Source organism: Anolis carolinensis, chromosome 6, assembly GCF_035594765.1.
Source record: "Anolis carolinensis isolate JA03-04 chromosome 6, rAnoCar3.1.pri, whole genome shotgun sequence".
NCBI classification, from domain to species: domain Eukaryota; kingdom Metazoa; phylum Chordata; class Lepidosauria; order Squamata; family Dactyloidae; genus Anolis; species Anolis carolinensis.
Window position 1 is genome coordinate 8,111,077 of NC_085846.1, and position 26,780 is coordinate 8,137,856.

The 26,780-nt window shown below is 42.9% G+C and overlaps 1 protein-coding gene across 6 annotated transcripts; it reads left to right on the forward strand.

Annotated features, from left to right (window-relative positions):
- efs (embryonal Fyn-associated substrate) lies at positions 1–25,577 on the forward strand. Of its 6 annotated transcripts, none has more exons than XM_062984272.1 (7): positions 1–132; positions 5,145–5,267; positions 10,712–11,044; positions 13,947–14,045; positions 19,936–20,646; positions 22,068–22,157; positions 23,377–25,577. In XM_062984272.1, exons 2-7 carry the CDS (start codon positions 5,262–5,264, stop codon positions 23,788–23,790), a joined length of 1,653 nt encoding a protein of 550 aa, XP_062840342.1. In that variant the 5' UTR covers positions 1–132; positions 5,145–5,261; the 3' UTR covers positions 23,791–25,577. The 6 variants fall into 6 exon arrangements, with proteins under 6 accessions (XP_062840342.1, XP_062840338.1, XP_062840339.1 ...); XM_062984268.1 differs by having other exon boundaries at positions 7–132; positions 5,140–5,267; XM_062984269.1 differs by lacking the exon at positions 1–132 and adding an exon at positions 140–526 and having other exon boundaries at positions 5,140–5,267.
- Positions 25,578–26,780: the final 1,203 nt, after the last annotated feature.

A 26,780-nucleotide genomic window follows, 5' to 3' on the forward strand; every position in this document is an offset into this window, starting at 1 on the left:
GGGGAAAAGCGAGGCTGGGGGAGGAATAGACGTGTGTGCCCTGGGCGAAGAGAGAGGGGGCTGGTGGGGCTCTCAGCCAGACCCAGCTGCCTGCCCTTTCCTCGCCTTTCTCCGGAGAGAGAGATATAGAAGGTAGAGAAGGAAGGGGAAAAAAGGAGGAGAAGGAGCTTGCTGGGTCAGGGAAGGAGGGAGGGAGGAAGAAAGAATGGGGAAGAGCTGAAAGGAGGAGAAGAAGAGCCCAAAGGAGGAGGAGGAGGAGAGCCTACACACGCGACTCCTGACTTTGGGGGGAAACCAGGAGAAGAAAAAGGCCAAGGAAGGGGGTCATCCCAGCATATAAGCCGGAGAAGTAATCCTCTGCAGAGAAAAGCAGATTGCAAGAGAAGGGAGAGCAAAAAAGCAGATGGGAGAGAGGGAAAACGGGAGACAATGAACTCAAGGCGCACGCTTTGAGCCTTTTTTTCTCCTCCCTCCCCCCTTTTCCTTGCTTTCTTGTGATCCCTTCCCTCTCTTCCATTCCTTCCTGGTGAGTTTGCCTCCTGGCTTTCTTTCCTGCTTGTCCTTCTTTCTGCCTGGTTTGCTTTCTCTTTCTTCCTTCCTTCCTTTCCACCTGGCTGTGCTTTCCACCTGATTTTCTCTCCATCCATCCCCTTGATTCCCTCTTTCTTCCCAACTTCTCTCTTCTCTTTCCAACTTCCTTTCCCTCCCCACTTTGATTCTCTCTCTTTCCACCTCAATTCATTATTTCAAAACCCTTTTCTGTCTCCACCTGACTTTGGTCTTTCTCACCTTATTTTCTCTCTTTTTTAAACCTGTCTCAATCTGCCTGATTTTTGTCTTTTGATTTCCTTCTTTCACATTTACAGTAGAGTCTCACTTATCCAAGCTAAACGGGCCGGCAGGAGCTTGGATAAGCGAATATCTTGGATAATAAAGAGGGATTAAGGAAAAGCCTATTAAACATCAAATTAGGATATGATTTTACAAATTAAGCACCAAACATCATGTTATACAACAAATTTAACAGAAAAAGTAGTTCAATATGCAGGAATGTTATGTTGTAATTACTGTATTTACGAATTTAGTACCAAAATATCACGATGTATTGAAAACATTGATTACAATAATGCGTTGGATAATCCAGAACGTTGGATAAGCGAGTGTTGGATAAGTGAGACTCTACTGTATTTCAAAACCCTTTTCTGTCTCCACCTGACTTTGGTTTTTCCCACCTTATTTTCTCTCTTTTTTAAACCTGTCTCAATCTGCCTGATTTTTGTCTTTTGATTTCCTTCTTTCACATTTACAGTAGAGTCTCACTTATCCAAGCTAAACAGGCCGGCAGGAGCTTGGATAAGCGAATATCTTGGATAATAAAGAGGGATTAAGGAAAAGCCTATTAAACATCAAATTAGGATATGATTTTACAAATTAAGCACCAAAACATCATGTTATACAACAAATTTAACAGAAAAAGTAGTTCAATATGCAGGAATGTTATGTTGTAATAACTGTATTTACGAATTTAGTACCAAAATATCACAATATATTGAAAACATTGACTACAAAAATGGCTTGGATAATCCAGAAGCTTGGATAAGCGAGGCTTGGATAAGTGAGACTCTACTGTACTTTCTCTCTCCACCAATATTTTTAATATTTTTTTCTCTTCCCAAGCTTATTTTCTGATTTTCTTTCTAATCCACCTGATTTCCTCTCTTTCACTCACTCTTTCCTCTCACTCCAGAAGCAACTTGCAGTTTCTCAAGTCGCTCTTGACACACACACACAAAACATACTTATTTCTCTCTCTCTTCTTAAATGTTTTGTCTTTGATTTCCCTCCTGTTCAAACCTGTTTCTTCTGATCACTTGATTCTTTCTCTCACCTGATCTTTTCTCTGTTTTTCAAACATACTCTTTTTGTTGTCGAAGGCTTTCGTGGCCAGAATCACTGGGTTGCTGTGAGTTTTCCGGGCTATCTGGCCATGTTCCAGAAGCATTCTCTCCTGATGTTTCTCCTGCATGTATGGCAGGCATTCTCAGAGGTTGCGAGGTCTGTTGAAAACTAGGCAAGTGGGGTTGCTCCAGGGTGGAAGAAATAACTCTTGTCTATTGGAGGCAAGTGTGAATGTTGCAATTGATCACCTTGGTTAGCATTGAAAAGCCTTGCAACTTCAAAGCCTGGCTGCTTCCTGCCTGGGGGAATCCTTTGTTGGGAGGTGTTAGCTGGCCCTGATTGTTTATTGTCTGGATTTCCCCTGTTTTCTGAGTGTTGCTCTTTATTTACTGAACTGATTTTGGAGTTTTTTAATATACTGGTGGCCAGATTTTATTCAATTTCCTTGTTTCCTCCTTTCTGCTGACATTGTCCACATGCTTGTGGATTTCAGTGGCTTCTCTGTGTAGCCTGGCATGGTGGTTGTGAGAGTGGTCCAGCATTCCCATGTTCTCTAATAATATGCTGTGTCCAGGTTGGTTCATCAGGTGCTCTGCTATGGTTGACTTCTCTGGTTGAATCAGTCTGCAGTGCCTTTTATGTTCATTGTGTTGTGTTTGGGCAATGCTGCTGCAATTGGTGGTCCCTACGTAGACTTGTCCACAGCTGCATGGGATACGGTAGACTCCTGCAGAGGTGAGAGGATCCCTCTTGTCCTTTGCTGAATATAGCATTTGTTGGAATTTCTTGTTGGATCTGTAAATAGTTTATAAGTTGTGTTTCTTCCTCAGCTTCCCTCTGCAGTCAGTGGTTCCCTTGATGTTTGGTAATAACACTTTTCCTCTGGGTGAATCTTTGTCTTTTCTCTCCTGGCTTCTTCTTGGCCTTGCAGCTCTTCTGATGTCTGTGGTAGAGCATACATTATTTTTCTCTGTGCTCTTGGTGTTTTGTCTTTGATTTCCCTCCTGTTCAAACTTGTTTCTTCTGGTCACTTGATTATTTCTCTCACCTGGTCTTTTTTCTTTTCGTTTATCTGTTTTTTAAACTTATTCTCTCTTTCCACCTGATTTCTTTCTGTCTTTGATTTTTATCTTCTCACTCATTCTCCACTTGTTTCCCCCTCCATTTCCACTTCCACTTGATTTCTTCTTTCTTTGCACCTCTTAATTCATTTCTCTCATCTGCCACATGCTTCTCTCTTTCTCTCTCCTTCCATCTCTTTCTTTCTCTCTTTCCCATCTGGCTTTCTCCCCCTCTTTTCTCTCCTCCTTTGCTCTTCCTCCATTCTCCCTCTCTCCCTCCCCTTCGTATGGCCAGAGCATCCTGGGCTATAATTTCCCTTTGGAGCCTGGCCATGGCATCCAGCAGCTGAGGTCTGTGCATCTTGGGCGCGCCTTCCTCCTGGGCCTGAGGAATTGCTACTTTGGGAGAAGGGGCCCAGCATCCAAGCCTTTCATTATGGCTTTGTGTGGCAGCCAGGACCCCAGCTTTACATGCAAAAGGCTCTAAACTCTTCCATTTGTGAGCGGGGCTGCTTGCATTTCCTTTGAAGAGCTGAAGAGCGTCCCTCCTCCGCAGACGCTTGCAGCAAACCAAGCCTCTCGGCCTCAGCAGAAATTAAATTTTGCCTTTCTATGAAGGAGCCAAGAATAATAACACTAATCTAAAAAGAAGGATCTGACAGATCTACGATCCCTACAAAGTGAAGAACATCTGGGAATCTGCCCATCAAGCCCATATTTAGAACCCGCAAAGAAAGAACAAAACCTTACAGAGTTTTTGAAAGTTTTGGAGTGTCAATGTGGAAAATGTAAAACTTTTTCTGGCTGACGGTATGGATTTTGCTCCCAGCAGCTGATCTAGATTGGTCTAGATTCTGCTGCCACCTTTTTTTTCTCCTGGATTTTGAAATTGGCCTTTGTTTGGCAGCTCTTCCTCTTCTAGACTAGAGACAGCCCCCATTTATTTATCTTTGTTTGTATGTTTTTATTGCAGCATGTGCATTTTTGGACTTTGTCATCGGTTTGGACTGTGCTGCTGTTTCTGGATTGGATGAAATAGACTTGCTAGAAATACATCTCTTTGGCTGCAGTTTATCTTGGGTGTTATCACTGTGTGTGCTTCTGGACTGTAAACAAAACTGTATACAATTCCTCAAAGTTTGCAAAAGGTTTTTGGATCGCTCCGGGGATGATCATGCTCGATGTGCTTGGAAAATTGCAAGATTGAACTGTTTTCCTCTCTTAATTTTTCTAGAATTTTGCAGCTTTTCAATAGTTTGCTTTCAAGATGAAAAAACTATGTTTTAATGAACTGAAGTTGAATTTGCATGCATTTTAATTTCTATAAAGTTAAAATGGAGGGAATTGGTGTGGTAAAACTCCAAATATGTTGGTAATTTGTGAATTTCAGTAAGCATCTGGGCAATACATTTTGCAATTGGGAGGAAGCTGGAAACCAGACCTCGGCGTTCAGTGGAAATAATATTTTGGGGTCTGGAGCGCATTGGCCAAAACATCTGTATATCTTGCTGCCTATTGCTTTTATTCTCAGAAGGAGAAATAACCTGCAGGATTTTTTAAAAAAAAATAAATTGATTATTTTGGATTTATTCTGGATCTAAGGATGAAATTGGGATCTGAAAAGGACACTGGGAACTGTAAATTGGGACTTTACAACTACCATGCTTTCTGTATCTAAGAGAAAAGTTCAGGCTTTCTGGATTTCATGACACTGCAAAATCAGTGGCTGTTTTCCGACTTGTGCCAAGTTGTGTTTGCATGGTTTTTGTTTATTGTGTTTTTGAAATCTACTTTGTGGAGACTTCTTGTAAAGGTCTGTTTTTTGGCTTGCGATTCTTCCCTGCGGTTGCAACACAATTCCCTGTTCGAGCATGTTGAGTTGACGCCCAGCCTGGCTCAGTCCATGCAGCCGGGCCTTTTTCCCAAATGGCTTTTCTGGGGCGAATGTGCTGACCAAGAGATTTGGGAAGAGTTAACACACACTTCTGGGAATCAAAGAGAAGAGACAGAAAGAGAATTGCAAACTGGCTGGAGAGAAGCCTTGATTTCAGTGGAAATGTATATATTTCTCCTGCTTGGCAAACTTGTAATATAACATTGCCAACTTTTCTCAGTTCGCCTTTTGTATCAGTCATTGCGTCTTCCAAACATGTTCTCAGGAATCTTTTCTTCTTTCCAGAGCAGTTCAGGAGTCACAAATGCACATGAAGACAAGTCGGATTTGTCGGGTGTCAAACATCAAAGGAATGGAGATGGTGTAACTGGGCGTTGGATAGCTTAACCTGCCTTTAGAGGAGCAAAATGTCGGTAAGTATGCTCAACCTGGAGAGGAAAATCGAGAATTAACTCATATTTGCAGGAATCTAGTGTGGAGACAAGGATGGAGAGCCCTTTTGACCTTGGAGAGCAGCTGGGCTGCAACATTTTTTGATTATCAGCAATATCCTCAATGTTTTGAAATAGAAATATTTGAGGTTTGGGAAACTATAAAGGAGATAAAGCAGGTATGTGCAAACTTGGGCCCTCCAGGTGTTTTGGACTGCAACTCCCACCATTCCTAACAGCCTCAGGCCCCTTCCTTTTGCCCCTCAGCCGCTTAAGCGGCTGAGGGGCAAAAGGAAAGGGCCTGAGGCTGTTAGGAATGGTGGGAGTTGCAGTCCAAAACACCCGGAGTTCCCAACTTTGCCCATGCCTGAAATAAAGGGATGAGAGAGGTTGCATGATGTCGCTTTCTCCAAAATGTACCTGGGTTCCTTTTAGATCACATTTTAAAGTCAGTAATTTAGCAGCGCTGACCAAATAAGAATTTGGTTGGGTTTGTTGACATGGAATTTGGACTGGGTTTGGTTCAACCAGGTTTGCAGCCCCAGGACCGATTTGATGAAAAGCCTTTATGTTTTCCAGTTGCTTGCAATTTGGTTGTTGTGCACCTTCAAGTCATTTCCAACCTATAGCACAGGGTTTCTTGGCAAGATTTGTTCAAAAGAGGATGATTACCATTGTCTTTTTCTGAGGCTGAGAGAGTGTGACTTGCATAAGGAGGTGAAGCAGGGATTCAGACCTTGGTCGCCAAAGACATAGTCCAACCACTGAAACATTTTGGCTCAATTACTAAGGAATACTGGGTTGCTGTGAGTTTTCTGGGCTGTATGGTCATGTTCCAGAAGCATTCTCTCCTGACGTTTCACCCACATCTGTGGCAGGCATCCTCAGAGCTTGTGAGATCTGTTGGAAACTAGGCAGGTGGGGTTTATATATCTGTGGAATAATGTCCAGGGTGGGAGAAAGAACTCTTGTCCGTTTGAGACAAGTGGGAATGTTGCAATTGACCACCTTGATTAGCATTGAAGGTTAGTAAAGGTAAAGGTTTTCCCCTGATATTAAGTCTAGTGTGTCCGACTTTGGGGGGTGGTGCTCATCTCCATTTCTAAGCCAAAGAGCCGGCGTTGTCTATACACACCTCCAAGGTCATGTGGCCAGCATGGCCACATGTAGCGCCACTACCTTTTCGCCGGAGCGGTACCTATTGATCTACTTACATTTGCATGTTTTCGAACTGCTAGGTTGGAAGAAGCTGGGGCTAACAGCAGGCAATCACTCTGCTCCCCGGATTCGAACTGCTGACAGCATCTCAGCGTTTTAACATGCTGCGCCATCAGGGGTTCCCGACTAGAATTGAATGGCTATAAAAATGAATAAAATCTGGCTACCAGGATTTTAAAAACTCTAAAATCAGGACAGTAAATAAAGAACAACATTCAGAAAACGGGAATTCCAGACAGGAAGCAATCAGGGCCAGCTAACACCTCCCAACAAATGATTTCCTCAGGCAGGAAACAGCCAGGCTCTGAAGTTGCAATGCTAATCAAGCTGGCCAATTGCAAGCTCCACACTTTTCTCCCACCCTGGACATTATTCCACAGATATATAAACCCCACTTGCATAGTTTCCAACAGATCTCACAACCTCTAAGGATGCCTGCCATAGAAGCAGGCAAAACATCAGTAGAGAATGCTTCCGGAACATGGCTGTACACTTGCCTAGTTTCCAACAGACCTCACAATCTCTGAGGATGCCTGCCATAGATGTGGGCGAAACGTCAGGAGAGAATGCTTCGGAACATGGCCATACACTTGCCTAGTTTCCAACAGACCTCACAATCTCTGAGGATGCCTGCCATAGATGTGGGCGAAACGTCAGGAGAGAATGCTTCCGGAATATGGCCGTACACTTGCCTACTTTCCAACAGACCTCACAACCTCTGAAGATGCCTGCCATAGATGTGGGTGAAACATCAGGAGAGAATGCTTCCGGAACATGGCCATACAGCCCGGAAAACTCACAGCAACCCAGTGATTCCGGCCATGAAAGCCTTTGACAGCATACTAAGGAACAGTTTAATATATTGAGACGTCAGGTCCTTTGATTTGCGTTGTAGTGTATATTGTATGTTATTACTTATTGTATTGTTTAATTGCTCTATGTTATGTTGTATTTATACTTGTTATATTGTTTTGCTCTGGGCATGGCCCCATGTAAGCCGCCCCGAGTCCCCGTTGGGGAGATGGTGGCGGGGTATAAATAAAGTTTTATTATTATTATTATTATGAGTGTCTTCCTAGTACATTTGAGTCAGGATGTGGAAAATAAATACTTTTTGGTCTGCATCTTCCAGAACATCTCAGGGATTCTGGGTGTTGTAGTCCGAATGAATTTGCAGAGCTGTAAATTGAGTTCCAGGATTTCCCAGCTGCATGGAATTAGGCATGGCTTAGGTTGTGATGCCACGTTTTTCCCCAGTCTCCAGAAAACTTTGGCAAACTGCAGCCTTTCCATCCCTCCAGGGATCGCCCTTCTAACCTCAATTGCAGATGGAGAACGCCCGTCAGGCTTCGTGAAGGTTTTTTATGCACCAAACCCTAATCTGAGGTCATCCTTACTGAAGATTTATTTGTCAACATGTAAACTGGTTCTTTTCTCCTCCCCTGCCTCCCTTCTGCGACCTTTGAGCTCCGAGTATTAATCATCCCTCTTAGATACGGGGAAGCAAAGAGCATATCTCATCTGAACCCTATTAGGGACGTATTTAATCTGGTTTTTTTATTGTTCAGCGTCCCCACGTGAGTGTTGGGTTGGCTGATAAACAGGATAGCAACAAGATGGCAAAGAAGTGGGTCAAATGCCGAGGCAGATCCAAAATTTAAGGCTGTTGGCAAAGAAGCCAAATAGTTTTGGATTTGTTGTGATCTTGTCAACGGATTTCTCTAGGGACTGTGTGTGACTTGCCTAAAATTGCCCATTGGGTTTCCTAGGGTTGTATCTACACCAGGCATGGGCAAACTTGGGCCCTCCAAGTGTTTTGGACTCCAACTCCCACCATTCCTAACAGCCTCAGGCCCCTTCCTTTTGCCCCTCAGCCGCTTAAGCGGCTGAGGGGCAAAAGGAAAGGGCCTGAGGCTGTTAGGAATGGTGGGAGTTGGAGTCCAAAACACCTGGAAGGCTCAAGTTTGCCCATGCTTGCATTAGACTTTCAGGCTTCAGATTTGTAGCACAATGATTCCACTTGCACTGTCATGACCGTATCGTGGGGTGCATCTACACTGCAGAATTAATGCAGTTTGACACCACTTGAACTGGCGTGGATCAATGCCATGGAAACTTGGATTAAACTTTATTTTAATTAGGCTTTTAAAGTTGAAGGTGTTTGAGATCGAGTCAGGAAGGGGTGCTGTGGTTTCTAAGTTGGAATACGTTTTGATGGATTTTAACTGGATTTTTTTAGTGCTGTTTGTGTTTAATTCTGTTTTAATGTATAATTTCAATTATACACAAATGCTTTTATGTCAAGCCGCTTTGAGTCCCCTTTGGGGAGATAATGCAGGTTAATGATGATGATGATGATGGTTGTTCCAGTGGTGATCGGCACATTGGATGCAGTGCCTAAAGACCTTAGCCAGTACTGAAAAACAATCGGTGCTGACAAAATTACCATTCGTCAACTGCAAAAGGCCACCCTACTCGGATCTGTACACATTATTCACCGATACATCACATAGTCCTAGACATTTGGGAAGTGCCCGACGTATGATCCAAGACAACAGGCAGCATAGCGATCTTGTTTGCTGTGTACTAATCTTGTTGTGTATGTAATAATAATAATAATCATCATCATCCAATACAACAGCCAGCAGAGTGTCTGCTGTGGACTCATCTTGTTGTGTTTCAAATAATAATAATAATAATAATAATAATAATAATAATAATAATCCAATACTACAGCCAGCAGAGTGTCTGCTGTGGACTCATCTTGTGTTTCTTCTTCTTCTTCTTCTTCTTCTTCTTCTTATTATTATTATTATTATTATTATTATTATTATTATTATTATATTATGTCACAGCAAACAAGATAGATATGCTGGATTTCGTATCACAAAATCACAAGTCAAACACTTCCCAAGTGTTTGACTGTGTGATGTATTTTCAGATGATGCGTGCAGATCCCAGTAGGGTGGCCTTTTGCAGTTGGCAGATCATGATTTTGTCAAAGTCTATTCTTTCCAAATGACGGCTGAGATCTTTTGGCACGGCACCCAGTGTGCCCATCACCACCGGGACCACCTGCACTGGTTTCTGCCAGAGTCTTTGAAGTTCAATCTTGAGGTCCTGATAGCAGCTGAGTTTTTCCTGTTGTTTTTCGTCAATGCGACTGTCACCTGGGAAGGCGACATCAATGATCCAAACCTTTTTCTTTTCCACAACTGTGAGGTCTGGTGTGTTGTGTTCCAGAACTTTGTCAGTCTGGATTCGGAAGTCCCACAGTATCTTTGCGTGCTCATTCTCCAATACTTTTGCAGGTTTGTGATCCACCAGTTCTTTGCTGCTGGGAGATGGTACTTGAGGCATAAGTTCCAATGAATCATTTGGGCCACATAGTTGTGCCTCTGTTTGTAGTTATTATTATTATTATTATTATTATTATTATTATTATTATTATTACTAGCTGTGCCCGGCCACGCGTTGCTGTGGCGTTGTCTGGTGGTGTTGGTGAGAAATTGTTGAGGTAGTGGTGGTATTGAATGTCTGTTGTATGGTTGTCTTTATGTTTAGTATGCACACTGAAGAGGATTATCTGGCAGTGTGGAGTCAAGATAATCCAGTTCAAAGCAGATAATATAAGATTCTAAATGGGTTATATAGCTGTGTGGAAGGGCCTTGAGTCTACACTGCCATATAATCCAGTTAAAATCTGATAATCTGTGGAAGAGGCCTAACTGTGCCTGTCCCCTGGGCTGAGTAGGTTGCTAGGAGACCAAGTGGGTAGAGCTTAGCCTTCAAACTGGCAGCAATTGGATAAAAACTATTATTCATCTCCCTGTAATTAGGACTTTATTTTTCTTTTCTTTTCTAGAGCCATGAATGATGGGTTGTGTTGTCAAATTTCGAGGTTGGGGGACCTGTAGTTTTGTTGTTTTGTCCGCTGCCCTGATGCCATCACTCTTTTATATATATAGATTGCAGTTTTACAAGGTCTTTAGCCTTCTCTGCCAAAAGGTGCTCTGACTTCACCAAACTACAACCTCCATGATTCCATTGCACTGAGCAATGGCAGTTAAAGTGATATCAAACTGTATTAATTCTACAGTGTAGATTCTCACAATGTTTAGTCACCCTTGGTGTCAAATTGTGGTACTGAAGTCTCAGAACCCTTACTTATATGTGATGCCCTTCTCACTCTCTCTCTCTCTTGGCAGGCCCAACTCTGCCGTGCCCTTTATGACAACGCTGCCGAATGTCCGGAGGAGCTATCTTTCCGCAAGGGGGATCTGATGGTTCTGCTCCAGCCCGAAGCCCCCGGCCTGGAAGGATGGCACTTCTGCTCCTTGCACGGCCAGCAAGGAATCGTGCCGGCCAACAGGGTCCGGATCCTTCCGCAGCCAGCGTCCCCTGGACTCACTCCTTACCAACATCACGTTGCAGCGGAGGTTTACCAGGTGCCCAGGAAAGAGGCGGCTGCGGTCGGAACGGTGTACGAAGCGCCCCAGGAGGAGCGGAGGCAGCGGGGACGGAGGAAAGAGGAGCAGGAGGTAAGGAAAGAGGTCGCAGAATCATCAAGTTGAGTCATAGTATTGAGCCATAGCAATATCAAACCACATTAATTCTTCAGTGTAGATCAGGCATTGGCAAACTTGGGCCTTCCAGGTGTTTTGGACTTCAACTCCCACCATTCCTAACAGCCTCAGGCCCCTTCCTTTTCACCCTCAGCCGCTTAAGCGGCTGAGGGTGAAAAGGAAAGGGCCTGAGGCTGTTAGGAATGGTGGGAGTTGAAGTCCAAAACACCTGGAAGGCCCAAGTTTGCCCATTTGGATGACACCTTGGAAGTCTTTCCATCATCATATACATTTCTGAGCCTTCTGTTGATGTTTGGCAGTGAGACAGCCCTCTTTGGTCAAGAACCCGCTCTTTGTTTCTGCTTCATATCCATGGTTAGGCAATGTCCAGAAATACAGAAAGTATGCCAGCCATGCAGCAAGATTTGCTTTATCTGGTGGTTTAACTTCATCCCATCTGGATTAATGGTTTCAGAGAAAATGGCATTCCAGTCGTCCCTCCACATTTTCTGTTTTGACTACGGCAGATTGGATTATTTGCAGCGATTTAAACGGTTCCCAGCAGAACTCAGTGGTCCATGTCCAGTGGAGGTTAGCCATGGAATCACTATTTTATTATTTTTTATTTATTTACAGTATTTATATTCCGCCCTTCTCACCCCGAAGGGGATTCAGGGCGGATCACATTGCACATACAGTAGAGTCTCACTTATCCAACGTTCTGGATTATCCAACGCATTTTTGTAGTCAATGTTTTCAAAACATCGTGATATTTTGGTGCTAAATTCGTAAATACAGTAATTACTACATAGCATTATTTCGTATTGAACTACTTTTTCTGTCAAATTTGTTGTTAAACATTATATTTTAGTGCTTAATTTGTAAAATCATAACCTAATTTGATGTTTAATAGGCTTTTCCTTAATCCCTCCTTATTATCCAACATATTCGTTTATTCAACGTTCTGCTGGCCCGTTTATGTTGGATAAGTGAGACTCTACTGTATAAGGCAAACATTCAATGCCATAACATAGAACAGAGACAGACGCAGGCACGGGCTGGCCTCGAACTCATGACCTCTTGGTCAGAGTGATTTGTTGCAGCTGGCTGCTAACCAGCCTGCGCCACTATGAAGGGCCTAGCAAATCTGTTGTGGCTCAGCAAGCGGCAGAGGATTGTTCAGAGGATGAAGCATTTGATGTGTTTCGGAGTGAAGAGTGTGCTAGTGATCAGAAAGAATTGCAGGCTGAGAAGGCAATTGTTTGGGATTCTTGCACTCGTTCCCAGGCAACAGAAAGTGAAGATTTTAGTTCTCTTGTGAAACTGCCTTCAGCCAATGGGGAGTTTTCCCAAGAAGCCAGATTAGGTTTAAGAACAGAGGGAGTAAAAGATAGACTAATTAGATGTTCTGAGAGAATCTGTGAGAATTCTTTGAAGCCCAGGTGCATTCAGCATAATCTCATGGCTTCTTGGTCGGACTTAAATTAAGTGGTGTTGCCATAAAGATGATATGCCTTTCTCAGCTCTCAAGTTCATGATTCAAGTTTCCTGTCTTTGCCTTTGTTCCTTCAAGAGTTTGCCTTGGGAAAAGCTCCTGTTTTCACGCTTATGGATTTATGTTTGACTGCTATTGATTTGGGCTCTCTTGATTTCATATATTTTGTCATTTTTGGATTGCTGCTTTTTTGTATTTTCTGCTCTCCTGCACTTTTGGGAAACACCCTTTTTCCCTTTGTGCATGCTTTCCTTAATAAACGTTTGTAGTTAGTACTACTGGACTCTGGTGTGGTGCTGGGTGAAAAGTTGTCTCAAGGCTAGAGGGCAACAGAATCCTAGAAAGTCTGTATTAAACAAATCAGCAAAAGTGAAACCCACAAATGTGCAAGGCAAACTGGACTGGCGTAATTACATTAATATAGCATTAAGCTGTTAGCTCCAGCTCCTGCCAACCTAGTAGTTCGAAAACATGCCAATGTGAGTAGATCAATAGGTACCGCTCCGGTGGGAAGGTAATGGCGCTCCATGCAGTCATACCGGTCACATGACCTTAGAGGTATCTATGGACAATGCCAGCTCTTCAGCTTAGAAATGGAGATGAGCACCACACCCCAGAGTCAGACATGACTGGACTTAACGTCAGGGGAAACCTTTCCCTTTACTAGCATTAAGCAGAGTGGAGACTGCAGCCAAGAAATCAGTTACTTGGAAGAGCAGCAGTGAAGTCACTAGACAAGAACCTCAAGTGTAAAGATGTATCAGTTAATAACCAGAGTTAGGATGGTCCATGCCATTATATTCCCCATTTCTGTTTATGTTTGTGAAGAAAGCTGATGAGAAGAAAATCAGCCTGTTTGCAATGTGGTGCTGGAGAAAAGTTCTGTGGATACTGTAGTAGACAAATAAATGGGTCCTGGAGCAAACCAAGCTTGAACTCTCTCTAGAAGCCAAGATGATGAAACACATCATGAGAAGGCATGACTCACTAGGAAAGACGCTCATGCTTGGTTAAGGTGGAAGGCGGCAGGAAAAGAGGAAGACCGCATTCTGGATGCCTACTAGACTCATCTGAGGAAGCCTGAGTCTGCAAGACCTGAGCTGGGCTTTTGAGGATAGAGTGACTTAGAAGTGTCTCACTCATGGGGTTGTCGTCAGTCTCAGTCAACATGATGCCCTTATAATTGACAAAGAAGCCAGGAAAGAGGCAGGCACTGGATAACTGGGCTGCTCAGAGCAGATGGATGTTGCTGCTCTCCTCTCTCCCTTGGATCAAGTACAGCTCTTAGTGTTGTCCAAAAGACAACGGATTCCTGTTGATCCCAGGATGAATCGTTTGGGAATTGCAAGACCCCGGTCTCTGATGTCTCTTTGTTCCTGCCAGGTCTATGAGGTGCCACCACCCGCTCGCCCCTGTCCTTTGCCCCCAGAGAGCATCTACCGGGTACCACGAGGCACCAGAAGAGACGGGGACCCTGCGGAGGTGAGTACTTCTACTTATTCTGGGCTCTGATCAAAACTTAAGACAGTTCCTTATGGGGTCTGAAAACTTACATCACTCCCCATTGGATTTATAGCCTGATATGGCGTTTAATGCTCGCCTGTGCATAGTCTCTGAATTTTCCTTGTCAAAGAAAACCCTATGAAATGCATGGGGTCACCACACATTGAGATGTGACTTGAAGGCACACACACTTCTTGGTCAATTTGGAAGGAGGAATTAAATAGCTCCCTCAGATTGTCACCCCATCACTACCTTAAAGCTTATCTTTCTTATGCTGTTCATCCCACAATGCAATCCTGTAGTAGCTGGTGGAGAGCTGGGGAGCAGGTGAGGAAACTACTGCCTATGTTCCTCTAGTCCAGTGCTTCTCAACCTGAGATCCCCAGATGTTTTTGGCCTACAACGCCCAGAAATCCCAGCCAGTTTACCAGGTGTTAGGATTTCTGGGAGTAGAAGGCCAAAAACATCTGGGGACCCCAGGTTGAGAACCACTGATCTAGCCAGATGGATGGTAGCATCCTATGGACATCCATATGCTGGTTGCCAATACCTTAAGCCAAAGTAACATTTCCAAGTTCTGGCATAATTTACTGATTTTAAGTCAGACTTACATAGATGCTTCTGTTTGGTTTCCATAACTGGAGGCAAGTGCTTTCGGGTATCAATGTGCAAAGTCAAAGGCTGGGGAAAAATAGTATGGCAAGCAGTATTCATCCTCACCAAGTAAACATAAGGAGAGGAATACTCTCCTTAGCAAAAGAGCAAAGCAAGAAACAAAACAAAACAAAAACCATGATTGCATGTAAATAAACTCTGGATTTATCTACTTTAAGTAAGCAATGTGGTCTTTACACTTGGTTTGAATAGCTCGTCTTATGTGTCTTACGTTGATCTGTGTATGTTGTTATTTTATGTTATTTGCTGTTGTTTTATTGATTTTGGTTAATTTTGTTGTATTTGATATGTTCTGTGTTGCACTATTGTTGCCTTGGAAGCTGCCCCGAGTCCTTTTTGGGAGATGGGGCAGGGTGTAAATAACGTTGTTGTTGTTGTTGTTGTTAATTGTGGGAGTTGAAGTCCAAAACACGCTGAGGGCTGAAATTGGCCCATGCCTGTTATAGTCCATAGGCTGAAATCCTTGGCCTCCATTTCCTTCCCTTTCGTATAAACTTAAGAATTGGAAGAGACTGCAAAGGCCAACTAGTCCAACCCATGACATTTGAGAATACATAATTAAAGAACTCCTGAAATATATCCACTCAACCTCTGTTTAAACTTAAGGCTTCCAAAGATGGAGAGTCCTTTCCTTAATGATCTGGGATTTGTTTGCTCAGTTTTGCTCAACTTGGCGCCCTTTCAGGTCAGCCGTCTCCTTGGGGCAACAACCTTTTCTTGGGTGAAGCAATAGTAATGATAGAGGGTGTCCTCCATGCATTCTTCCCTTACTTCTTTACATTTTGCATGTTGACCAGTCCAAAGTGTATTCTTTCAGAATTGTCACCGTTATCAGTCACGTTTTGATAACTCTGCCATTTGGATGGGCTTTGGCTCCTACCGCTATCTGCTGGAGCATCATTGCCTTGTTGAGCAGCTGGCCCCATTTGTCGCAAAAGACAGCTGGTTACCTCCTGGTCTCCCGAGTGTAACCCTATCACAGGCCAAATGTGGAGACGGCTTGCTCTTGAACCAAATTGGGGGCTTTTTCGGGCCCTAGATGGATGGAGACTCAGCAGGCAGTGGCAGCTGGGAAGCAAGGAGGTGGCAGCTGGCTCAGACCGTAAAATTGAAAGGCTACGTTCAGAGATTGGAGGCAGCAAGTCTGGTTGAGCAAAAAAGTGCACTCTTTGGACTCAGAGGGCATCTGTGCCAACATTTGAGATATTAATATTTTGGATTGCAGCTCCCAGAATCCCGCACCCAAATATATCTTGTGGGCAGAGGCTGCCTGGGCATCTGTCGGGGTGCTTTGATTGTGTGTTCGTGCAAAACAGGGTGTTGGATTGGATGGGCCTTGTGGTCTCTTCCAACTCTATGACTTATGATTATATATGATTAGGCAACTAATCATATGAAAAAGGAAAGTTTCCAAACTCAGATTCTTTTCCATTTAAATACTTGTTGTCTTGGTTTTATCATAGGAATTGGGGCAAAGGACCAGAGGCATTTAAAATCTCTGTAACAGGCAATAACTGAACCAGATTAGGAGGAACTGGGAGTCCTATTAGAGAGTAATTAGAGTTCACTAAATAATAATAATAATAATAATAATAATAATAATAATAATAATAATAATAACTTTACATATATTTTCCGTCCTTCTCCCCATGGGGACTCAGAGCGGATTACAATGTAAACAGATGCAGGAAACATTCAATGCCTTGTTACAGCAGAATGAGACACACGTACACATACAACGACAAAGGCAAAGCCTTCTTTCATTTCAGGCTTTGGAGGAGAAGCCTTTGCCTTTGTTGGTATATGAGTGTCTCATTGTAAATGGAAGAGGTTTTTCTGCTACATTGCAATGCAATGGATTGTGCTGTTAGGCTGCTCCGGCATTTTTTTTTCTAATTTAAGAGTACCAGGAAATACAACTATTCTAGACAAAAAAAAAAAAGATGGGAAAAGGATGTAAAGACTCCAAGTTTGGAAAAGTTCCTATTTGGGACTACAACTCTGATGACCCCCTGCTAGCAAGGTCTTTGGGACGTAATATTTCCAAGTGAGAGAGTGCTCACATCTTTCTTGCAAGATGGAACAAGATGGGAGAGTATTTCTCCTTAAATCTGGTACTATCATCTCCAAAATGCTGAATTTCCTAAATGCCTGGAAGATGTGTTGTCAAAGGCTTTCATGGCAGAATCACTGGGTTGCTGTGAGTTTTCCAGGCTGTATGGCCATGTTCCAGAAACATTCTCTCCTGATGTTTCGCTCACATCTATGGCAGGCATCCTCAGAGGTTGTGAGAGGTGAGAAGACATGAAACAACGAGAGATACCTAACATTTCCCAACAAAAGATTCGCCCAGGAAGCAGCCAGACCCTGAAGCTGCAAGGCTCCTCAATGCTAATCAAGGTGGCCAATTGCAACATTCACACTTGCCTCCAACAGACAGGACTTGTTTCTCTCACCCTGGACATTATTCCACAGGTATATAAACCCCACTTGCCTAGTTTCCAACATACCTCACAACCTCTGAGGATGCCTGCCATAAATGTGGGCGAAATGTCAGGAGAGAATGCTTCTGGAACATGGCCATACAGCCCAGAAAAATCACAGCAACCCAATGCCTGGAAGATCTTTGGGTTTTATTTATTCAGGAATATATTGGACTTCTTCTGTGAGTTGTGTGTAATTATTTGGAGTAAGTTTTTTGGTAGACAGTATCCAAGGTTGAGCAGAGACCAGAGTTTCAACCTCAGTTCGACCGTGAAACCCACTGGATGATCTTGTACAAGTCACACACTCTCAGCCTCAAAGGAAAGCAATGGCAAACCTGTTCTGAACAAATCGTGCCTGCAACAGGGTCAGAAATGACTTTAAAGGGGACACAAAAGCAAAGGTTAGTCAGTAAGAAATACGGAAAGAACTCAGTTACCTTCCAGGTTCCAATCTGAGTATGTTTTTTCTTTTCTTAAAAGAGCTTTAAAACCAAATATTTGGAGATGCTGCATCAAAGAAAAAAGCAAACCAGCAAAAAGAAATTCTAGATAAAGCTGAGTCTGTTGCAATTCTGACTTAGTTAAGCAAAACTTACTCAAGACGTATTCCTGAGATAAGCAGGAATGAGACAGAGCCAAACTGATAATGACAAATTGCTGCTCAGAAATCATCCTATATTATGGGGTAATGATTTGACAGAATGCCTGTCAAAAAGCATTCAAGGACATTTGACGTGTTTGGCTTGTAAACTGAGCAATTTGGAAATGAACACAGTGTCTTAACTAGAAATGTGAAGGAGTGAAAAGCTGAAAATAAACAAAACTATTTACCTCCTTTTTTCAAAGCATATTTTCCTAGATTAAAATAGAAATGGATTAAGAATATTCTCCTTAAGAATTAAAATAGTTAAGTTGATATATTCCTATATTTTCTTCTCCTGTGTCATTTCTAAAAACTATGCAGGAAGTAGTTTCTCACATCATTGCAGTTATTGATATCTTTAGACACTTATTTTTTTCACAGGAAAAATACATCTAATGTATCAAACATAGTAGTGCCAAATACAGTCATATGTAATGCTTTTTATGTTCCTAAATTATATTTTTAAAAAGCTGGTGTAGTTTGTGGTTTCAGCATTGAACTACAACTCTGGAGACAAGCTTATATATATTGTCGATGGCTTTCATGGCCAGAATCACTGGGTTGCTGTGAGCTTTCCGGGCTGTATGGCCATGTTCCAGAAGCATTCTCTCCTGACATTTTGCCCACATCTATGGCAGGCATCCTCAGAAGTTGTGAGGTTTGTTGGAAACTAGGCAAGTGTGGTTTATATATCTGTGGAATCATGTCCAGGGTGGGAGAAAGAACTCTTGTCTGCTTGAGGCAAGTGTGAATGGTGCAGTTGGCCCCCTTGATTAGCATTGAATGGCCTTGCAGCTTCAAAGCCTGGCTGCTTCCTGCCTGGGGGAATCCTTTGTTGGGAGGTGTCAGCTGGCCCTGATTGTTTCCTGTCTAGAATTCCCCTGTTTTCCTATTATTGCTCTTTATTTACTGTCTTGATTTTATATATTTTCTAATTGCATATTTTGCTCAGTTTGCTTTATATTATATTGTATTTTGGGTATTTTATAACATATAATTTTATTTTGTAGTATTCCTATTCCTCTGTGTGTATAAGTATATAAACATATTTTCGACTGAACACCTTTGGCAAGACTCAATACTTTTTATTGTTTTACTCTTAAAACACCATGTATATAGATGGTGCTATATAAAATAAACAACGAGATGGCAATAATACGGTAGACTCTCAGTTAACTGTTATGCAGGATATAGGTTGATGCTGGATTAATGTCATTTCTGGTTGCTTGAAAATTAGTATTAAAAATAGGCCAAACTAATACTACACCCCATGCTGCACCATGACTTGATATTAATATTGAAATAGTACAGTAATTTAAAACAAATTAAGACAAAGGGAAATTTAACTTAATATAACAGTTTTATTATAAAACCAGCTTTTTAATCCCTAGTCACCAAAGAATATGCATTTTCAGATTTCCATTCCCCTTAAAATGGCCCATTGCCTATGGCGCTTGACCACAGATTGGGTTTACTGTCTATGTTTTAAGTTATTTTAACTTTTGTAAGATGTGTTATTATATTGCGATTGTATTGTGTTACTGTTTTTATTGATGCTTTGGGCTTATCCCAGTGTAAGCCGACCGAGTCCTTCGAGAGATGGAGCAGGGTATAAATAAAGTATTATTATTATTATTTTATTATGACATGGCAAACAAGATAGACATGGTGGATTTCGTATCACAAAATCACAAGTCGAACACTTCCCAAGTGTCTAGGACTGTGTGATGTATTTTCGGATGATGTGTGCAGATCCCAGTCGGGTGGCCTTTTGCAGTTGGCAGATCATAATTTTGTCAATGTCTATTGTTTCCAAATGCCGGCTGAGATATTATTATTATTATTATTATTATTATTATTATTATTATTATTATTATTATTGTCTTTTCAGTTTTGATTATTTGTGCTTGAAGCATACCGATTGCTTGAGTTAATGGAGGGTCTACTGTAAATAAATAAATGATGATGATAGTTATCTATATATTGAAATCAAATGCATAAATTGTCACTTCTGTCCACAGTCACTGACCAGTTACTCATTTCTTTCACTCTTCTCCATTGGCAGGTTTATGACGTCCCCTCTTCTGTACTCCGGGACTCTCCGTCTGACACGTATGACTCGCCCTCTTCGTGCCCCAAAAAAGTGGCCCGTGTGGCCCCACAACCCACTGCCCCACCACCTTCTGATGACCCTTACGACGTTCCCCTTGCCTTCAAGAAACTCCCAAGCCAAGAAGTGGAAGAGGAGGAGGAGGAGGAGGAAGAGAGAGACCCCGAGAGTCCCCTCGTTTATGCCACTCCGTCTAACTTACGCCGGGCTTCAGCATTGCTTAACCTGTACGAGTCGCCTGAGGAAGTGTTAGCGGGGAATGCAGAGGAGAAGGAAGAGAAGAAGGAGGAAGAAGAGGAAGAAGATGGAGGTATCTACGATGTTCCTCTGCTGGTCTCCAGCTCTCCACCCCTTGAAGGGGCTCTCCAAGGACTGAGCCTGCGGGAACCCGGACCCCCATCCCGTCCGCGCCTGCCTTCGGCGGAAAGTCTGTCCCGCCGCCCGTTGCCTGCCCTTCCCAGCGAAGAACGGCTGTCGACAGAGCCTCCTCCACCCTCCCCAAGCATCGTGAGGAAGGGCAGCATCCAGGACCGCCCACTCCCGCCACCGCCACCCCGACTGGGGGGTCTCGGAGCCGGGGAGCCAATAGAACAAGTCAGGGATGATGGCCACAATGAATACGAAGGGATCCGCTTGCCGGATGAATATGACTATGTTCACCTCAAGGTAAGGAGAACAGAAGATGAGATTATGGCACAGCCTTTAGCTCAGCAGCCAAAGATATGTTATTACTGTTGGCATAGATTGGCCTCTAATCCAGTGTTTCTCTACCTGGGGTTCGGAACCCCTGGGGGGTTGCGAGAGGGGTGTCAGATGGGTCACCAAAGACAATCAGAAAACACATATTTCTGATCTTAGCAACACCTTGAATCTCTATCGTTGGTGGGGTTCATGGGGCTCTTTAATTGTAGGTCAACTATAAATCCCAGCAACTACAACTCCCAAATGTCAAGTTCTATTTTCCCCAAACTCCTCCAGTATTCACATTTGGGCATATTGAGTATTGGTACCAAGGTTGGTCCAAATCCATCATTGTTTGAGTCCAGAGTGCTCTCTGGATGTAGGTGAACTACAACTCCAAAACTCAAGGTCAATGCCCACCAAACCCTTCCAGTATTTTCTGTTGGTCATGGGAGTTCTGTGTTCCAAGTTTGGTTCAATTGGTAGAGTTCAGAATGCTCTTTGATTATAGGTTAAATATAAATCCCATTAACTACAACTCTCAAATGACAAAATCAAACCCTCCCCCCAAGCCCACCAGTATTCAAATTTGGGTGTATCGGGTATTTGTGCCAAATTTGGTCCAGTGATTGAAAATACATCCTTCATATCAGATATTTACATTATGATCCATAACAGTAACAAAATTACAGTTATAATGTTATGGTTGAGGGACACCACAAGATGAAGAACTGCATTAAGGGGTCACGGCGTTAGGAAGGTTGAGAACCACTGCTCTAATCCAACTAGTTTGGGAGTATAGTTGTTCAGGTGCATTTTGTGGATTGGTTATTCACGAAGTTCATGACCTCTAAGTCCTCCAGTGGAACCCTCTGGTCAGCTTCCTACAATCATGATGAAGGGCCAAGATCTTTTTGGAGAGAATGCCTTTCTAGGAATCTCTAGAGCAAGCATGGGCTGTTAGGACTTGTGGGAGTTGAAGTTCAAAACACCTGGAGGACCCAAGTTTGTCCATGGCTGACCTGGGTCCTCCAGTGCCATTCTGTGGTCCCCTTCCAATGTAAGTTGACAGTAGAGTTGCGCTGGAAGATCTAGAAATTTATAGAGATATAACTATTTTTATTTACCATTTTTCACTTTCACTGAGATTATGGAACCCTGGATCTAAACACTGGCCTCCCAGCATATCAGCACAATGCTCAAACCAACAAACCAAGTTGGCTATTTTTCACCCTGGCAGCAATCTTTCCACTCACCGTAGCTCTACAGAATGTGGAGTAGATCTGTGATGTATCCTTCATTTGCTCATATTTTTCCTTTACTACATTTGTGGGCCATTTCCCCACCAGTTTCGGTTGTCCCAAACCCATCAAATACGTACCCAAATCCTGGCTTTCTCTTCTTAGGGGGCAGATAAAATCCAGCCCAAAGTGACCACTCCAGAAGGCAACCCTGGACTCACGTTACCGACAGACGCTGCACAGACGGAAGAAATGGTATCTGTCACTTTTAATTGTGTAATGAATATATTTCTAGTTTGTAACCTACTTCCATAGGAATTCCCTCCGTCCATGGTGTCTCCTTTATTCACTTCTTTTTAAAGCTGAAACTAACCAAAACACACTTTGCCAAAACCAAATGATCAGTTTATAACAGCAACAAAACTCAAACTCTCATCTAATAAAGAGTATTCAATGTCTATCTTTCTCTTTCAATACTTAGAGAGATAGGTGAAAAAGACATCCGTTGTTATGGTCCACCATTTTTAGCTTCCCAAATCTTTTCTGGAATTACATTAAATAACCTAGCATTGGGAATAACTGATGGCGATGTATATAAAGTGTGTATTAAATATAAATTAATGTTGTGTTTAGACTTGGGCCCCATCTCAGAGTTATCCCATGATATACCTATATGCAAATACAGGTTTTCCAAAATTTGCAAGGATCCAAAATACTTCTACTCCTTAAGCACAAGGGATATTCAACTTGTATATAGAATGTATTATTATTGTTGTTATTGTTATTATTATTATTATTATTATTATTATTCTATTTATTATATTCTATTATTTATTGATATTGGAGCCCCTGCTGAGCTGCCAAACTTGCTGACCAAAAGGTCAGCAGTTCAAATCCAGGGAGCAGGGTGAGCTCCTGCTCTTAGCCCCAGCTTCTGGCAACCCAGCAGTTCGAAAACATGCATATTGTGAGTAAATCAATAGGTACAGCTCCAGGACGAAGGTAACGGCACTCCATGCAGTCATGCCCATGGCCACATGACCTTGGAGGTGTCTATGCACAATGCCGGCTCTTTGGCTTAGACATGGAAATGAGCAACAACCCCCAGAGTCGGACACGACTAGAATTAATGTCAGGGGAAAACCTTTTACCTTTACTTTTTTTATACCCTGCTTTATCTCTCCTGAAGGAGACTCAAAGCGGCTTAACATAAAAGCATTAGCATACAATTAAAATATACCAATATGCAAACAATAAAACAGGATTAAATATAAACGGTATTTAAAAATTCCCAGTTAAAAACCTTTAAAATGTATTCAGAGTTTTAAAAAACCACACAGTACCTCCTGCATTGATCCTAAAAATGCCCAGTGTCTGACAAGAAGCCATTTCTATTAGATCCCCTTTTGAAAACAGTGATAAAGTGGTAAAGACGAAACCTTTCACCATCTCACCCCTTTTTCCTGTTTTCTAGGCACCACCTTCCCCAGAGGACAGCCAGCTCCTGCAGTTTTACACAGGGCAATGCCAGACTCATTACACGACCCTGCTGACGGCCATCGAAGCCCTGCTTGCCAGTGCGGGCGCCCAAAAGCCCCCGTGGGTCTTTGTCCCCCACGGCAAGTTCGTCATTGTCACGGCGCACAAACTGGTCTTTGTGGGGGACACGGTCTCACGACTGGCCTCCTCGGCTACGGTGCGGACACGGGTGAGCACTGCCAGTGGCTCGCTCTGCCAGGCGCTGAAAGAAGCCGTGCGCTCGGTCAAGAACGCCGCCTTGCACTACCCGTCACCTCCTGCCGCCCAGGAGATGCGCGTGTGCGTGGCCGAACTCTCCCGACAAGCCTTGGCCTTCACCTCTTTGCTGGGCACCTTGGCACCCTCTTGACCCTGTGCTCTCCTTCCACTCCTCACCAGCAAAGTCTGACGTGTGGTCTAAGAAAGACAGAAACAGACATTAGAATCCCTGGTGTCATTTGAGACCTCTATCTGCGGTGGTGCCCTGTGGACTCCAGCAAATCGTGTGCCAAAAGTGTGCCTGTTGGGTCACCTTCCATGGGTGCCAAGGTTTCGTTTCGGAGCTCTGACTGATAGCGCTGTTTTGTGACCACCACATGTTCAACGTTGTCCATAATGGAGATGTAAGACAGACACGGGTGCCAATAATTACCTTGTTTCAAGACCTCTTATGCAATATTGACCCTCAGGACGCTAGCAATACATGTGCCAAAACATGCCTGTTGGGTCACCTTGCATCGGTGCCAATGTTTCATTTTGGAGCTCTGACTTCCGGCTCTCCCAAATGTTCAACGTTGGCCATAATGGAGATGTAGATGGACACTAGAATCCCTGTTGCCAATGACTACCATGTCATTTCAGGGCCTCTTTTTGCTGTTGGTCATCTTGCATCAGTGCCAATGTTTCCTTTCAGAGCTCCGACTTCCAGCACCATATTAATGCGTCTTTGCCCAGTGATATTCCTTTAATCCAATGATTCTCAAACTTTAGTTCTCTGGGAGTTTTAGACTTTGGGTCCGTGGTCTCGGCTGACTTGGCCAATGACCAGGATTCTGGGAAGTTCAAATGACCGGGATTCTGGGAACAAGAATGCAAAACACTCAGAAGGCCAACATGTTTGGCTTCTCTGTTTGGCCCTTGACCCATAATTTCAAGTTCCCTACGAGGATCAAACCTCTACTGCTTCATCATGTTTAGGCCTCAATCTTTGCAGGTACAAAGGCCTGCATTCCACTCCAGTTTAAATCGTTTGGCCGTTCTCCTAACCAAAGAGCCTTTCTGAGCTTTTCTAGTGTTTCTCCTTCCCGACTGTGCTCTCCTCCAAACAGTTGATGTTCAAAATGGTTCTACCAACAGGATTAACATCCCAGAAATGTTTTCTCCAAAAGCTTTTGCTGATGATATGGGGTTGCAGACCCAAATACATAGGGCGAGACCTGGCTGCTGCTCCCCACAGACTTGACATTAGGAAGGCAACCCTGTGCACATACACACATCCAAATAAAAGCCTGAATGGGAAAAGAATAAGGAGTGAATTTGGGGGAAAACATTTTTGTTTTCTTCTCATTTGATAACAAAGTCTTCTGGAAAGGCTGTAGGGAGGGGGAAAAAACCCCAAAATGGGAATAGTCGGTATAAACACAGCAGAGAAGATGATGGAGAAGAAGGGAGGGGTTAGTCCAGATGAAGCAAACAAATGCAGAAAGTCTGCCAAATGCAAAAGGGAAGCAAAGAAATCTGGGGCACAAGCAAAGAAGCCAAAGGTGAGGAAGGAAAGGATAAAAATAGACAATAGAGTGATTGGTCAATGTCGACTTTATATGATGCATAATATAGAGCACAAAGATGGGTACTTGAATACTGGAAGGGCTGCATAAGGGTCGAAAACGAAGCATTGCTGGGGCACTTGGCAGAGATCCATTTACTCGGGTCTTTGCTTCTCTGAAATTCCTCTGCTAGTTTTGCATTCTTTACCGAATAGGTGCCAACTGGTTTTCCCAAGTTATAAACATACACACATATATGTATAGGTACGTAAAGACCCTTCAGCTCATTTCCTCACCAAAAGCAAACTGGGTCAAAGCATCTCTCTCAGGAAATATTTGCCAAGTTGTTTTCTAGGTTTGGTCATAATAAAAATGATGTAAAATGAAACAACTCCGTGTGTGTGTGTGTTTTGCTTCCTTCCAAATTCAGTTTCTCCTCCTAGCCACTGGGAACCAGTTCCATTTTTAATAAGAGATATATTACTGTTCATATAATACAGTAAAGAGATTGGAAATACAATGAGCAAAACAATCTAACCAAAATCCTGTGTGCAACACTTTATTAAAAACAGGTATTGTTCACAAAGCTGGCATAAAATTTAGGATGCAGCAATTAAAATCAGTGCCCAAAAGGTGAAAAAACAAAATTATTGTCTTTAAAAAATATAGCCCAAAATGGTGGTTCTGACAAGTTTCTAGGACAGAAACCATTGTATCTAATGGGCACAGATGTTGGGCAGATCCCTAGTACACTGAGGGAGGAAATAATATCTGTTGGTCCTCCATATCAAATAATCTGAAAAATATTTCTCTAAAAGAGCAAGATCACACTTTAAAGAATCTAATCACCTGATCATGTGGGAACAATCCTGTTTGCCTTAAGTTCCACGTCATCAGATGGATCTCTAGCCTCTAAAGTTAAAAATATGTGTTTCTCTTGTCAGCAAAGAACATTCTGTCTCTTGTCTCCTGCCTACTATTGCCGTCCTTTGTGACTTCATGGAAGCTTCTCTTTCTTTTTCTGAAATGTTTTCATCATATTTCTGTCTGGCGCCATTAAAAAAAAACTCAGAAGAAACCAAAAGTGAAAAAAAGACGCCCAGATGACCACTTAAGGCCAAATGTTTCTAGAATCATAGAATCCTAGAGTTGAGAGAGACCTCGTGGGCCATTAAATCCAACCCCATTCTGGCAAGAAGCAGGAAAATTGCATTCAAAGCACCCCCAACAGATGGCCATCCACATTGTTTGAAGGCCTCCAAAGAAGGAGCCTCCACCACACTCCAATGCAGAGAGTTCCACTGCTGAACAGATCTCACACTTAGAAAATTCTTCCTAATGTTCAGGTGGAATCTCCTTTCTTTCTCATAGTTTGAAGCCATTGTTCCATGTCCTAGTCTCCAGGGCAGCAGAAAAGAAGCCTGCTCCCTCCTTCCTATGACTTTCCCTCACATTGTTCCATGGCCTTCTTTTCTGCAGGCTAAACATGCCCAGCTCTTTAAGCCACTCCTCATAGGACAGTGGTTCTCAACCTGGGGTCCTCAGATGTTTTTGGCCTACAACTCCCAGAAATCCCAGCCAGTTTACCAACTGT

Coding starts and splice junctions, on each gene's coding strand:
- efs (XM_062984272.1), top strand. Junction 11,045..13,946: donor GGAGGAAAGAGGAGCAGGAG/GTAAGGAAAGAG, acceptor TGTTCCTGCCAG/GTCTATGAGGTGCCACCACC. Junction 20,647..22,067: donor ATGACTATGTTCACCTCAAG/GTAAGGAGAACA, acceptor TTCTCTTCTTAG/GGGGCAGATAAAATCCAGCC.